The sequence below is a fragment of the Esox lucius genome, chromosome 12 (assembly GCF_011004845.1).
Source record: "Esox lucius isolate fEsoLuc1 chromosome 12, fEsoLuc1.pri, whole genome shotgun sequence".
Classification (NCBI taxonomy): domain Eukaryota; kingdom Metazoa; phylum Chordata; class Actinopteri; order Esociformes; family Esocidae; genus Esox; species Esox lucius.
This window is the reverse complement of record NC_047580.1, coordinates 25735224-25750113: the sequence shown is the minus strand read 5'-3', so window position 1 is coordinate 25750113 and position 14890 is coordinate 25735224. Positions and strand designations below refer to the sequence as shown.

General features: G+C 42.5%; 2 protein-coding genes and 1 long non-coding RNA gene across 6 annotated transcripts; 1 reads left to right on the top strand and 2 right to left on the bottom strand.

Annotated features, from left to right (window-relative positions):
- Nucleotides 1–15: 15 nt before the first annotated feature.
- On the bottom strand, nucleotides 16–6320 carry slc39a5 (solute carrier family 39 member 5). Of its 2 annotated transcripts, XM_020051723.2 has the most exons (10): nucleotides 6098–6320; nucleotides 5468–5974; nucleotides 5030–5280; nucleotides 4683–4860; nucleotides 3447–3624; nucleotides 3117–3286; nucleotides 2167–2295; nucleotides 1747–2041; nucleotides 1384–1574; nucleotides 16–1133 (listed from the first exon to the last, which is right to left on the bottom strand). In XM_020051723.2, the coding sequence occupies exons 2-10, from the start codon at nucleotides 5651–5653 to the stop codon at nucleotides 984–986; spliced, it is 1728 nt and encodes a 575-aa protein (XP_019907282.2). In that variant the 5' UTR covers nucleotides 5654–5974; nucleotides 6098–6320; the 3' UTR covers nucleotides 16–983. The 2 variants fall into 2 exon arrangements, with proteins under 2 accessions (XP_019907282.2, XP_010888869.2); XM_010890567.4 differs by having other exon boundaries at nucleotides 5468–6320.
- On the top strand, nucleotides 6269–13692 carry rnf41 (ring finger protein 41). 3 transcript variants are annotated; one of them, XM_010890566.3, is made up of 6 exons: nucleotides 6269–6330; nucleotides 9456–9569; nucleotides 9757–10028; nucleotides 10142–10277; nucleotides 10553–10656; nucleotides 10810–13692. In XM_010890566.3, exons 2-6 carry the CDS (start codon nucleotides 9480–9482, stop codon nucleotides 11162–11164), a joined length of 957 nt encoding a protein of 318 aa, XP_010888868.1. In that variant the 5' UTR covers nucleotides 6269–6330; nucleotides 9456–9479; the 3' UTR covers nucleotides 11165–13692. The 3 variants fall into 3 exon arrangements, with proteins under 3 accessions (XP_010888868.1, XP_010888866.1, XP_019907283.1); XM_010890564.3 differs by lacking the exon at nucleotides 6269–6330 and adding an exon at nucleotides 7901–8029; XM_020051724.2 differs by lacking the exon at nucleotides 6269–6330 and adding an exon at nucleotides 9017–9034.
- On the bottom strand, nucleotides 6321–8484 carry LOC105022305. The gene is made up of 3 exons (XR_004576637.1): nucleotides 8272–8484; nucleotides 7522–7597; nucleotides 6321–6792 (listed from the first exon to the last, which is right to left on the bottom strand). It is a non-coding gene; the product is annotated as an uncharacterized LOC105022305 (long non-coding RNA).
- Nucleotides 13693–14890: the final 1198 nt, after the last annotated feature.

Sequence of the window (14890 nt, the reverse complement as noted above, 5' to 3'; positions counted from 1 at the left end):
CTTTTATTGTTCAAATTATGACATTTATACAGAAAGATTTAAAGTACGTTATTTGGTGTAGAAATTGATTCACTAGTGTTAATTCCTTTTTCAGCAAAACAAAATCCAATTCTGTCGCTGGGCAAGGAAGTTAACCCTAATTGCTCCTAGGTTGTTGTGGTAAATGACAACCTGTTCCATGTCAATGTACCTGATAAAATAACAATGCTATATTGAACCTTTTAAAAACAAAAGTTATGTGGTATATTCAAATATAAAATGTAATTTCTTAGGGCTCATGAAAGTATGTAATAGGCAAACCAATTTAAACGGTGCTCCATGTCACTGTCTTGGTGTGGTTTCTTCTGATCACATCATCTGGTCTGGCAATGCTGCTGACTCACTACGTTCTCCTGCTCAGACGCTGCACATCATTGACCAAGCCATCAGGCAGCAGAATGCTATATAATGATGGGGCTACCTGATCTGGCAATATCTGAGTAGGGGAACGTGACCAAAAGTAATCTTGTCTCAAAAGCTGGTTGTACACAGGTTACAAAATTATTAATTCCACTATCATGCATCCAAGACAGCAAAAATATAGCATAATCTGCAGAATTCCTGAAAATCTGCTTTCAAACAGCAACATTTTCTCTCATAGCAAAATGTGAACAATAGCATGATGTGCCATGAAAAAGCAAACAGTGTCTCTGTCCCATTTTAAAGTGTATAATTATGGTAAATTAGCTATAAAACTGGGAAATTATCCATGTAACTTTTGACACAATGTGTACAATAGCAATGTAGAGTTCAGTGCCTTGTTCTCTCAAATCAAATTTTTCAGGCCTTACAATTATTTGAATGACCTCCGGGCATGCTTTAACAATAATAAGAATGTGAAATTGGCTAATTGAACTAGGGTTAAGAGTAACCAATCCCATGGTTTGGAATCCACATCACAGCCTCGTGTTTGAATCGTACCCACTCATGAGCCGACCACTGAATCAGACATCACCTAGGTTGAAGGCAATGTGGTCCTCAAACAGAGCGATACACAACATGACGGCGGCCCCAGCCAACAGACCCAGGTTCTGAAGCAGGAAGCAAGTCCAGGGTCCCATTGGGCCAGGATCGCCATGAAGCATCTCTGGCAACTATTGAGCAAGAGGGGAGAAAATGGGAAAAAAATAAACATCCATCTGAAAAGGCATATTTTTACACCACTGAGCCAAGTTGAGTATCATCCCACTGAGCTGTTTTGGTCTAACTGTGATGGAAAGGAATATATGAAAAGGAAAATATTGAAGCCAGCAAAGTATGGTTAGGGTTAACAGAATCAATCAAATGTGAAAGTGTTTGGCCTAATAATGGCTGTGTGGAAGTCAACCCACAGCAGTCACTCACCATATCAGCTAGAGCCACATAGAGAAAGACCCCAGCAGTCAGGGAGAATACCCAGGGAGAGAAATGGGCTGAATGGTGGCCCAGCACAGAGCCAGCCAACAGGCCCATGAAGCCCAGCAGGGCTGACACAATGCTGAAGAGGAATAGTCTGCGAACAGGCCACCCAGCTCCCAGCAACACTGCTAGGTCACCTGGACAGACAACACAATGACTGAACCCTATACTTCATCACAGAGCTGAGGCACCTGAAACCTGAACATTTGATGGATGTGGATTTCACGACGATTACACCTTTCGTCTGTAGCCTACAACTGTTCTGCTTTACACAGAACACAGACAGTGAAGGGGTTCTGGTGTGCCTACCTAGTTCGTGAGGAAGCTCATGACAGAACACTGCTATAGTGGTGCTGAGTCCTCCAGTCAAACTCTGAGAGAAAGCTGCGCCAATGGCCAGTCCGTCAGTGAGGTTGTGGATGCCGTCTCCCATGACCACCATCCACACCAAGCTTCCCATCCCAGCGTGCTCCTGGGAGGGCGGGCCATGCGAATGGCCGTGGCCGTGCTTGGGGTGTTCGGTCTCACTCTGCAGGACAGTAAGCTCCCACTCTGGGTCCGGATCTGCACGGGTGTTCCGCTCCTTCCTCTTCGTCGTAGCATTCTGATGATGAAGAAACGTGTGAACAGTGCACCCTGCCCTCCCAACAACAAACAAAATATGGAGTGATACATTAGGTTGTCAGAAAACAGTGAGCCGACAGCATCAACTCACCTCTTTCTATTTACCTTATAATGGGTCCTCAGTCCTAGAAGGCTTTCAAAGATAAAGAGGAGATAGCACCCTCCAAGGACACAAAGGCCTTTCAAAATAGAGTCCTGTTCTTTAGAGTGGATTGAGTGTGGCCCAGTATTTGCCTGCAGGAAACCGATACATGGAATGGTCTTAACATGCATTTACCATTGGATTTGATTATTTATCTGACTGTGATCAAGCAGAGATCACAGCACTGGTATGTTTTGTAGTTTGGGAAGTTGCATACCAGGGTCAGGTTAATTAAATTGCAGGTCAGTCATTGAATTCTGAGATTATACAAATTATTCTCAATTCCAGTTAGTTTAATTTCAATCCTTATTCAATATTATCCCTGAAACTTCAAATAAGAATTCCTTCAGGCTTTTTGGCAGCCTAGGTAAACCGGAAACATACACTGATTATTATTATTTTTAAATAAAACATTTTCAAATATTTGACAGTTCATATAACGCAACGAGTCAATGACTGTGACATTGCTAGATATTGCGTGGTCAGTGGAACACAGCGTCACACACGTTGATCCAGAGATCAAGAGGTGTCATTGATGGCGACACAATGTCTACCATCTCCGGGATAGCTGAAACCGGAATTAATCCATGCGCACTTCAAGAGCAAGCCAATGGCCATCAAAAGGTGAGCATTTGCCTACAGAGGTCAGTTACAAAGCTGAACTGCAGTGAGGTCGAGGCCCCTGTTGAGGACGAGGAGCATGAAGATGAGTTTCCCCTGACACGGTTTCTGGATGGTATCCGGGTGGCTGGTCTCAGAGGATCAAGTGAAGAAGCCAGATGTGGGGTTCCTGGGCTGGCGTGGTTACATGTGGTCTGTGGTTATGTGGCAGGTCGAACGTACATTTCCACATCTAACAAGGTAACTTCCACAGCAGAATTGAACTTGAACTGACCCCAACTCTAGTACTTACGTGAGGCAGAAGGTGTAGCAGGGCATCTCCGCACAACGTCCCCACAGCCAGGGCTGTCATAGGGCAGAGAAAGGAGCGGAGGAGGGCAGGGGGAACCAGTGGTACCAGGCTCAGAGCCAGCAGAGACGGCAGGCTGATCATAGCCAGAGCCAAGGAGCTCCATCCCAGGGCTGCAAAACAGATACATTGTTTTTAGATGTTGATTTAATGGGATTATTACGCCCTAGGTAAAACTATGTTCCTGTGCTCCTAGTTGTCGGTAATACATTGAGTTTTAAAGCATCTAGTGTCAATAAATCTCTCTCGTAGCTGATCATTTCATTCATGCACCTTTGAGGAATGTCACCCTGCTTTCTGACCGTGCTCCCCGAGTCTCTGGGTGACGGAGACAAACTCCACTCTCAATCTGGTACAGCAGAGCTGGGCACAGGAGGGTGAAGTGATCATGTGTAATGTGGGATGCCTTTCCCAGACCAAAATTCCACAAGAGCTGAGTGACGTTCAGACACTGGGAAAAGGAAAGAGTTAAGTATTCAATCAGGGAGTTATTTTGTTGATAAAAAATAGGTGTATTTTAATGTGTGACTACATTTGTTTGTTTTGGAATGCATACGTTTGTTTAAAAATGTATATTTAACTATTTTTCAAGTGTGGGCTGCACACTGAAAATGTGTATGTAACTTTTGTTGCTCATTTTCTCATGGTGCTTTATTTTCACACAAAAAAATTATCAAAACATGCATTTTCACATTTATATTTCAGTAATGTAGTAGACGCTCTTACACACATACAAAGCTACTTACAATTAGTGAAACTTAGACAGACACTAGGATTTTAACAAGGACGCCCTTTACCCCCCGAGTCAGGTAAACTGCCATTAGTGGACACTTATGACTCCGCAAAGGAAGTTAGAGAAGTAGTTTTTCAAGCGAATGCGAACATGCATTAGCACAATGATTGGAAGCTTATGGTATCCTCAAACTTTGGGAAAGCATATTTAGGGCCTCCTTGCCAAGATAGCTAAATAAGATCAGAGCTATCTAAACGGAGTGCTTGGTTTGGCCTAAACGTGTTCCCTTCCTTTGCTGATCCATACACAACCATCACAATCTTGAAGATTCCTTAAACGTCAACTTGGAAGAAGTGGAGTCTACGGAGAAGCAAAACAAAACGGAGATCATTGGAGGACTGGACACCAGGCAGAGGTCTGCAGAGGTGGCAGGGGTTTGACGGCACAACCAGGGTGCCCTACCAACAGAGTCTGTGGTCGAAGTGGGAGATGACGAGGCCTGGATTAGGATATACATTGCTCCCTGTGTGAGACAACATACTCCAAAGATGTTGCAAAGCTGCTGGAGTGAGTTAACCTTTGTTGTTTGTAGAAAAAAAGAACTGCTAGATCAAACACCCTTTTCCCAAAACCTCCCCCATATCTTAACACGTCAAATAAAAATAAAAAACATGAGAACCTGAGAGGATAACATTTAGACATGAACACAATATGCACAATTGTGCTGTGAACTCTTTTAACCAGACCAATTGCTTTTTGTTTTATTGACTACTCACGTTCCCATGAAGATGTTGCTGTGTCGGATGATTTGACACACGGGAGTCAAACACTCTTTGGACAGGAACATTGCGCGCAGTAGGGGAGGGCCACTGATGGCCCTCTTCCATTATCACATGATCCTTGCTGCCCTTTGACCTAGGTCCAGCTGACCCTGATGTCCCAGGATGTGGCGTGCTTTCAGAGGGGATTGAGGAGAGGCACCACATTACATAGGTGTCCCAGCTTAACAATTACGAATTTGAGAACAAATGCCAAAAAATGTCACAATTTCACAAGCTGCATCCTGTATATCTCACATCTTCAACAATCATGGAATAAGATCGGTTTAATATCTGTATCTCACCTGGCTGGGTGTGCAGAGGGTGGTGACTCAACAGGCTTAACAGAATCAGGGAGATCAGTTTCCTGATCCTCATTAAATTGTGCATGAGAAAAGTGAGTTGGTGTCAGGGGGTTGTGCCTCAGCCCCTGGTGGCTGATCTCCAACACACTGACCTCCCCCAATCCCAAACTGCCCAACAAATTCTGCAAGCCTTTAAAGGACAGGGTCTCGTTTTCTCCATACTGATTGAAAAGACGCTGTAAGTAGTAGAACTGGAGGTGGGGGGTAAAAAACAACAAACAGGGGTTTTGACAATATTTGTAAGTGGAAAGCTGAAATTATAACGGATTCTTCATAACAGTTATTAGAAATGTTATTTAAAAAGTTGTCACGAAACTATTGAGGCCCAACTCTGATATTTGAGATGCTTACACAATCCCTCAATCACTACATTCTTACCTGCTCTTCAAAAGCCTCATCTAAATGTTTGTATTTTGACCCCTCTAGTTGACTTCCGTCTGATGTCCTGTTTGATATATTCCATTTGACTGTAACACCGAGAGATGGTTCTGGGACTCGCGCCCCTATCCCGAACTCAAGCAGAGGCAGACAGATACATACCGCGGCTGTCAGTAGTAGTGACATCTTACAAAATAACTGCAGAGACCAATAAAGGTTCTAACTCTAGTTTAGGCTAGATGCCTTTAAACTGTATATTCAATATTTACGTACCGTAGACAGTCTAAATCACTGAATGCTTACAGGTCCTCAGTTGGCTAATTTCTGCCAAATCGAATCCGCAACTAGCTGAAACTCTGCAACATTGACTAAGTTTTCACAGTCCTGCGAATCTATACAATCCGACAGACTTGATTAGGCCTACAGGCAAATCACGCGGGTTCCTCGTTGTTTTTCCCAGTCATGAAATAACCTTCTCTTACCCTCCTGATCAGAGGTTTGAAGTGCCTGGGGGAAATGTAGTTTCTGCGTTAATATAACGATTCTGACGTACAGCCAAATGTTGATGAAACAGATAAAGGGAGGGCGGCAAAGCTTTGATTACGGCAATTCACCCACATAGTAAGTTACCTTGACCAATGCAACAGGATGGATTGATTGCCCCTGCCCAAGGCACGTGACGCTGTAATCTTTGCCATATAACTGGGTTACTGCAGTATCTTCAAACCAGTAATGGGTGGAGAATAACAAGGGTTGAATTGATTGAATTTCTACAAAAACAACAAAAAACGTGGCCTTTCTCTTGATAGGCTTATGTGTGAGAGAGATTACTTAATGGGATAATAGATTTTACGCCTTCCACAGTAAGTCAAAGGAGGAAAACTCTTGAGTTAGAGGAAAATGCATGGGAAACTAAAGGGCCCCTTCCCTAAATCTACAACTGAAATCTTATGGAGGTCTGAGAGGGTTTGACCCCAGTACAGAATCCAGTAATCGCTCCACCTTGGAAAGACAAGGTGTTAGATTCACCATATTACGTAGTATTCTACAATTGTAGGGCGTAAACATGCAGAGGCTTGTCACCGACTTGACATTTGCAGAGAACACCGGGGTTTGTCCAGGGTCACTCAAGGTTCTTTGCACTCTGGGGGGGGGGGGCAGTGTAGAGTTGTTAACCAAGATACAGAGGTATCTGAGCAGACAAGACTTCCGTGAGGAGGAAGAGCAGCTCCATCTTGTTCAGCTTGAAGTGGTGGTCTGACATCTAAGGGGACCTCCCAGGTAGGAGGCAATCCAAAGGTGCGCATGGCTTTAGGTGGCCGGCCCTGGGAGTAGAGAGGAGGAGCTGGTTGTTCACAGTGTCAAAGGCAGTTGACTGATCTAAGAAAAACAGGACAGAGGGTTCACTTGGGCGATGTGAATAGCCTCCGTGACACAGAAGATAGTGGTTTTGGTTTGAAGCCTGGCTAATTAAGGTCAAGGAGATTGCTATGAGGGAGATATTGGGGGTGTTTGTCAGAGACAGAGCACTTTTATCCTTTGAAAAGGAAAGACTGAAGGGATACTGGTCTGTACTTTTTGACGTCAGACGGGTCAAGTATTGATTTCTCAAGAAAGGGAAGCATCTTTGGCCATGCTGAAGTCAAAGGGGACTTAGTCACTGGTCAGGGATGCGTTGATGTCTGGAGAAGAGAGGAGGGGATGGACTTAAGGGGGCAGGTTGCTGAGTGACTAGGCATAACTAGCTGCAGGATCTGGAGTGATAGGAGATTAATGCATAGAGCGCTGTGTGGGAAGGACCAGTGACCTGAAAAGGCTGAGTGAATGAGGTGCAGATATAATCAGCCTTATTTTTTAAAGTGATTGACAAATCTGCAAAGACAGTGAAAATAAAGAATTAAGTAGAGAGAAAGTGGCACAGTTTCCCAGGGTTAGAGAAGGAAGGTTGACATTTAGAGTTTAAGAAAGGTACTTTTTCAGAGGATCAAGAGGAAGTGAAGGTAGCTGGAGGGAAAATATAATATATCAAGGAGGATGGGTCATCCAGAAGTTACATTCCGTTTTAACTCAGTTGCCTGCAGCTTTGTTCTGTAAGCTGATTCTGGGTAAGACCAAGAGGGGAGGCCAGAACTGTCAGGGAAGAATAAAAAAAGAAAGAGGTGGAAATAATTAAAAGTCGTCGGGAGGTTGAAGTCACTAGTAACATATGAGTGGTGAGCCATTGTGAGGAAATTGTCTGCTTATTAAGGTGTCACGCTATTATAAAGTGGTTAGTTAAGTATTTAGAATAGTATACATGTTATATTTCCTAAATGATGTCAGAAACATTTTAAGAAAATGTTTTTTTCTCATATTATACAGTATTTCAAAATCAGTTAATCTGATCTCTGGATGCAATAGCACCTATAGGAGGCGCATGACCAATGTAGAGCTATGACTAGGAGTGGCTTGTGTGCTAAACCAGCTAGGTTACTTTATGTGGATGGAGGCTAATTAGCTAATCAACAGAGATTTAAGGAATTACGTAAATTCTCGCTACAATTCGGCATGCTCCTTAAACATGTAAGTATATAAAACCGACTATTATATATTGTTTAAAATGGGCTTACGTTCAGATATAATGTTAGGGCAGTCAGCTACCAAATTAAACAACAGCCTACAACACAGTTCACTAGCTTAGTTAGCTACTGTTGCTGCAGTGCTAGTACTGTAGATGGGTATCCTGCATTTTTAGGTAGTGTCTAACTAGCTATTTTCTATTCTACCAAGCTAACGTTAACTAGACAACGTTGGCAGCTAGATACCTTCAAGCTTCAGCAATGTACTGTAGTTCATTCATACTCATAACCCTCTGTAACGTTGACGAACGTTAGCTGCAGTTAAGATTGCTAGCTAACTAGCTAGATAGTTTGATTGAGTTGGCTATCAAATGTCATTAAAGCCACAGTATGTTAAATGTCATTTTGAAATGTCTATTGTTTTACCCCCCATCCATTCCCAGTCTGCGGTGTGTAGCTGCTTCCATATAAAAAATAGGTCAACAGGGATCATAAGGCTGCGTTCACACAGGCAACCGAAATTTTAACTTTTTGTTTACTAATGGGTCATTCAGATCAGCTTTAAAAAGATGTGATGTGAAAAGATGTGATCTGATGTGTCAAATGAGCAAGCAGGGGAAATGGTCTACCTGTGTAAACGCAGCCAAAGAGCTTTGATTAAAATATGGGAAGCTATACAGTTGGGTTAGCATACAGATCACTAGACAGGCAGCAGTTTGGTGTAAGGCAGACATGTTCTCCATTTTAGAAATTGTTTTGTGATTTGGCTACAGTCTACCATATTATCCAGCAGTGATTACATGCTATTCTCATGTTCATTGTGTGGGAGATATCACGTTTGTTAGATTTAATCTTTGCGCAGCCGCGACCGCTCCATTTATTTAGTTGCTTGATTTTGCTACAAATCATTGAATGCAAGGCAGTAAATCCCTCCCAACAAACTACATGTGGTTTTGGGATTTAAATATGCAGATTCACAAATCTGTATAGTGTTTTGTCTGAAAATAAGGTGAACATGAATCATTGTATGAATCTCAAATATAATGAGTGTAATACCGTTATACCCTTTTCAAGTTCATGTTTGGAAAGTTAGGCCTAGATGTATGGCTCTGACTGTGTTGGTTTCCCCATACAGTTTCTCATCCAAACCAATCCATGTGAACATTCCTGCTGAATGGGAGAGAAAATGGCCATTTGTGGTTGATGTTTTAGTACTCCTTTTTTACTGGTTGTGCTCTGTGTTTTCTTTTTTGTTGATCGAATCATGATATTACAGACATGATAACAACCAGGTTTGAGCTAGGAATTGGTTTATTTCATATGCCAAGGAAGCCTCTGTTCAGTTTCTGCCATTCTTTTTGTAGATACTGCACAGTGTGACGCGGATTTCCTTTGGGCTGTGACTAACCTATCCTGCTTATTTTCTGCAGAAACTCGTGTCACAGTGATGTGCCATGGGGTACGACGTCACCAGGTTCCAAGGGGAGGTGGATGAAGACCTGCTGTGTCCCATCTGCAGCATGGTGCTGGAGGAACCAGTGCAGGTTAGCGTCACACCATCCCTTCTTCGCCGGCCGTATTCTCAAACACTTCTTAATGAATTCCTTTCATCGAATTTGTGTTTTTCACTTTCCCAAACCCCAAAACCTATTCTTTTCGTTTCATGCAAAACCGCACCTACCTCGTTACACCCTCCACGTCCATGTTAACAAAAGAACATCTCCCATGCAGGCGCCGCACTGTGAGCATGCCTTCTGCAACGCCTGCATCACCCAGTGGTTCAGCCAGCAGCAGAACTGCCCTGTGGACCGCACCGTGGTGACGCTGGCCCACCTCCGTCCCGTGCCCCGGATCATGCGCAACATGCTCTCCAAGCTCCAGATCGCCTGTGACAACGCCGGCTTCGGCTGCACGGCCACGCCGCGGCTTGATCAGCTGCAGTCTCACCTGAAGGACTGCGAGCACAATCCCAAGAGGCCTGTCAGCTGTGAGGAGGGCTGCGGGTGAGCGACCTTAGAGTAAATTACACCAAAAGAGTAGACCAGACTGTCCAGAATGGGGAAAACGTGAGTAACCGAATGACTTTGATTACATAAATGTCAATTTTTTTCTACAGGCTGGAAATGCCAAAAGATGAGATGTGCAGCCACAATTGTATCAAGCACTTGCGTGGTGTGGTCCAACAGCAGCAGACCAAGATCTCTGAACTGGAGAAGAACGCTGCAGAGCACAAACACCAGCTAGGAGAACAAGTAAACACACATGCATTTGAACACATACAGTACCAGTCAAAGGTTTGGACACACCAACTCATTCAAGGGTATTTTGTCAGGGTGTTTTACTTTTTCCCACATTGTATAATAGTATTGAAGACATCATAGCTACGAAATAACACATGTGGAATCATGTAGTAACCAAACGTGTGTTCCGTACGTGTTACATACATGTATGCAAATGTGTGAAAATCCATTAGTGCCCTGTTCCTAAGAGGTCAGGGATCTGATGTGTGTCTGGGTTCTCTTCTTAGAAACGGGATATCCAGCTGCTAAAAGCTTACATCAGAGCAATACGCAGCGCCAATCCGAATATGCAGAACCTGGATGAGAGCATTGAGTACAATGAGATCCTCGAGTGAGTTTACTCTTCAGTCTCCCTGGCCGGGCTCAGTTAGAGTTTCAGTTCTCAAATATACATACTTTGTTTTAGATGTCATTTGAATGTGCAGCATTCACTCAAATCAATCCGATTGTTCCAATTCTCGCCCGTCCCCCTCCTGCCAAACAGATGGGTCAACTCCCTCCAGCCTGCACGGGTGACACGCTGGGGCGGGATGATCTCCACGCCAGACGCAGTTCTCCAGGCAGTCATTAAGCGTTCCCTTATTGACAGTGGCTGTCCGCTATCCATCGTCAATGACCTGATCGAAAATGCCCACGAGAGGAACTGGCCCCAGGGCCTGGCCACGCTGGAGACCCGGCAGATGAACCGACGTTACTACGAGAACTACGTGGCCAAGCGTATCCCGGGGAAACAGGCAGTGGTGGTGATGGCCTGTGAGAACCAACACATGGGGGAGGACATGATCTTAGAGCCAGGCCTGGTCATGATCTTTGCCCATGGGGTGGAGGAGATCTTATAGGAAACCCAGGGGGACCTTTTATTTACCCAACACCATGATTGGGAAGGGGGTGGTGTCTAGCATGGCATAGATTGCAAGCCTGACCTTTGATCAGTGAGTTATGTATCTTCAAAAAAAATAAGTGGCTTCTCAATTGAATGAAAATTGTAACCGAGTGTATTACTCAGTAAAAATGGATATGTAGATTTCAGAAAATGAGTTGGGGCAGTGGAAGATCTGATTGGCTCCTACAAATACCAGAAGAGAAGCATTACTTACAGGTTACTTACAAAATAAAGGAAACGCCAACCATAAACAAGAATCACATTCGTTTCCACATTAACACAAAACTGGAATTTGACATGTTGAATAGGTGCTGCTATAATTAGAATTTTTTAGAAAAAGGACAGATGTATTATGGCCAGTTTATGGTGACCACAGCAAGGGGAAAGAAGTTGTACAATTGGCTGTTGGTTCTGGCACATGCCCTAAGCCATATCTGCCAGAATGCAGTTTGAAAGTGGATGGGATTGGCAATTTTTACTTTCCTGGACGTGTGCAGATCCTTGACATGGGGCAGGAATCAGGCAGAATGACCTGCACAGACCCAGTGCCAGGGCCAAACCAGCTTACCAGACAGTGATGCAAAGAACACAAAGAACCTAAACAGTATTGTCTATGAAAGTTGCTCCAACTGGCGCAGATGCTACATCCTGTAGTAAGCCTTAGTCTGCTCTGTGGTGATGTCCTCCCACTTTAGGCTGTTAGAGGGTATGATCTTCAAGGATTGACTTGGCCATGCTGATGACTGAGCCATCTGTTTCAAATGGGAAGGAATTTTGACATTGTTGAGTTCCAGATTGTTAATAGCACCAGGCCATCAAGCAGTCAACCTCTCCGTTGGACATGGAGTCGTTGGTGTAGAGTAGGGGTAAAAGCATGCATCCTTCCAGTACCCTTGTGCTGAGGGATGGAGATTGTTGATATATATTTTGCCATCTTCATCCAGAGGTTTTCTTTTTGTCTGGATGTCCATAATCCATCACACAGATGGTGTTGGGTACACTCAACTGGGTGAGTGAGTTTATACTCCAACAGCACTTGGTAGAGCTGAAGTCTGCAAAGTATTCTGGTGTAAGACTGGTGGAGGTGTAGTCGGTTTGGAGGGTTACCTTTTTGCGACCAAGATAATGGTGGAATATTTCAAACGGCCAGGTATATTTCAATGGACTGACTGAACTGGTTAGTGAAATTGGGGGAAGCTGGTTGGTGTAATGTTTTTATTTGGTAGTTGGGGGTTGTCTGAAGTGGCTGTTTTTTGTGTCTCTTCAGAGGGTGTTGGGCAACATGCTAAGGTGCTTTAATGCACCTTAGCATTTATTCTGCAAGTATCTGGAACTCTATTGGAGGGATGTAACACAATCTTTCCACAAGAGATAACATAATTTGGTGTTTTTTTTTATGGTTTTGGAACTTCAGAGTCTCATCTAAGTGTTCATCAGCGTTGAAAACGGGTGACAGACGGCCATTGCATATCATGAAAAATCATCAAGTTGAGTAGTCTTTGTTACTGATCTTTCTGTCAAATATACCTGAACAATGACCCCTCTGTCAAAGTTGCTAAGATGTTTTCTTTTAGCCATGGTAAACAAAATAGGGGGTGAGTAGACCTGCCCTGCATGTCCTTAAGCTCATGGGATATTCATTTAACACATTTGTTTGTATCACCCATTTACCAAGTGTTTCCTTTATTTTGGCTGCTCCCTGTATATACAGGCTTATTTAATATCTTTGCCTTAATAGGACATTTCTAAAAATACACCTAACAAATAATACCCAGGATATTCTTAGGTGGAATGTTTACAAGAGTCACAATGTGCTATAAAAAGCTATGTTGGATTTTCTCCTAGGCTTCTCTATATTCCCCCATCCTATGCCTTCTATTGTGTACATAGATTAGAATTCAAAAATCATGTAAATACAAATATTATATTGAAAAGAATATACAACTTCTCAAGACAATGTGATTTTTGTCAGATGGCATCAATATGTTTCAAGATGGGGCCTCTGGAAATGACTTGCTTGCTTCTGAATTATGCTTTTTGTGAATGTCATAATGGGTCATGATAATGTATTGCTTCTTGGTTTTTTTGTGCCATGCATTTTTATTTATTTAAAGATTTGGCTACTTGATGTTTTAGTTTTCTGGTAAATATTTGTCATTGCCTCTGTTGTACATAGTAAAAAGTAAGTGGGTCCAATTGATGTTGAACGAATGCAATGTTAGATTGTGTTGCTGTTTTTAATGTAATCATGGTTAAGGCTTGTTTGTGTGGATGTTAATAGACAATTAATTATTTTTAGCAAACTATTTTATCAGACTGCTTTGAATTACTGAATGGGACTTAATCCAAAGACAAACAGTTGAAAAAAACATGACATCTAACGTCAATTATACTTTGTTAGTCACCATAATGTAGATCAATTTGGATTTTGAATATTTCTAAGTTTCTATTTTTCCACTTATTTTTTTATATCACTTGTGTTATTTTTTTTGTGCTGTAGGGTTAAGACTTACAAATTAAATTGAGATCCTGATTGTCTTCATTATACAATGCTGCATGGTTTTTACATCACACATTCACAAATACAGGGCCTCTGGTCTACACATTATGATTTCTCTTCATTAGGTGTGCAGGCAGCTTTGTGGCACTGCTTTCTCTGTCTACCTCATATAATTACTCATAATTTAATAGTATCTTTGTGGTCTACTCAAAAACACCCCATGGTAAGTAGCCATTGTTCATGTCTGTAGCCACGGTTTCTGCACAGCTCTTGCCAGCAACCTGTGTTCTTTGTAGAGGACTTTCATCCTTTGTGAATGGTTGGAATGTCCTGCATTGCCAAATGGCATGTTTCATTATTGTGCCTGGAAATCCTCTGGATCACGCTGATCGGATAGAAAATAATTCATGGAAATAAAATGACTAAAACAGGAGTCTACATTCAATTCAGATATGCCAGTTTTATCCATACCATTTTTATTTATTGACTATTTATTTACATTTTGAGCAACTGGCCCCCTGGTTCATCATTCCATGTTTCACTTGATAGTAAATTGCACCCAGCTGGTGTCCCATTAAGAGGGTTAGAGGACATCACTTACTTTTCCTATTATGGAGTCTGAGTTTAGAGTTCCACTCTGGATGTCACTTGGGTGGGAATTCCAACCTGCTTCCAAATCCATTGGCTGATCGCCTTTTGACCTGACTTTAGCCAATCAAGTGAAACATTTCACCCGGTTGACTACATTTAAATGGTGGATGCCTTCAATGGTAACATCCATGCAAAGTAGAGGCATCTTATTGTCATTCATATTAGGAAATTTTTTTTATTTCAGCACCTTTTGTACATTGTGCCCCCAATTTAGGGAGACAAATGATAAATCAGAGTAAATCTATCAGAGAAATCAGGAACACACTCCAGGAGATGAGCGTGGAAGAGTCCGCCACTACAGTTTGTATAAGACTTCACTAGCTGAACTATAGATGCTGGACTGTAAGGTGTAAAAACTCTAGTTGGACTCAAAACTCTGGCTTAAAAAGTACATAAAAGAGTTCTGAAACAAGGTATTATGGACAGATCAGACATACATTAATATCTACCAGTGATGGCAAAGTGGAGAGAGAAAAATAACTGACATTGTGAAATATGGTGGTATAAAAAAAATGAGACTGCCTGCTCAAT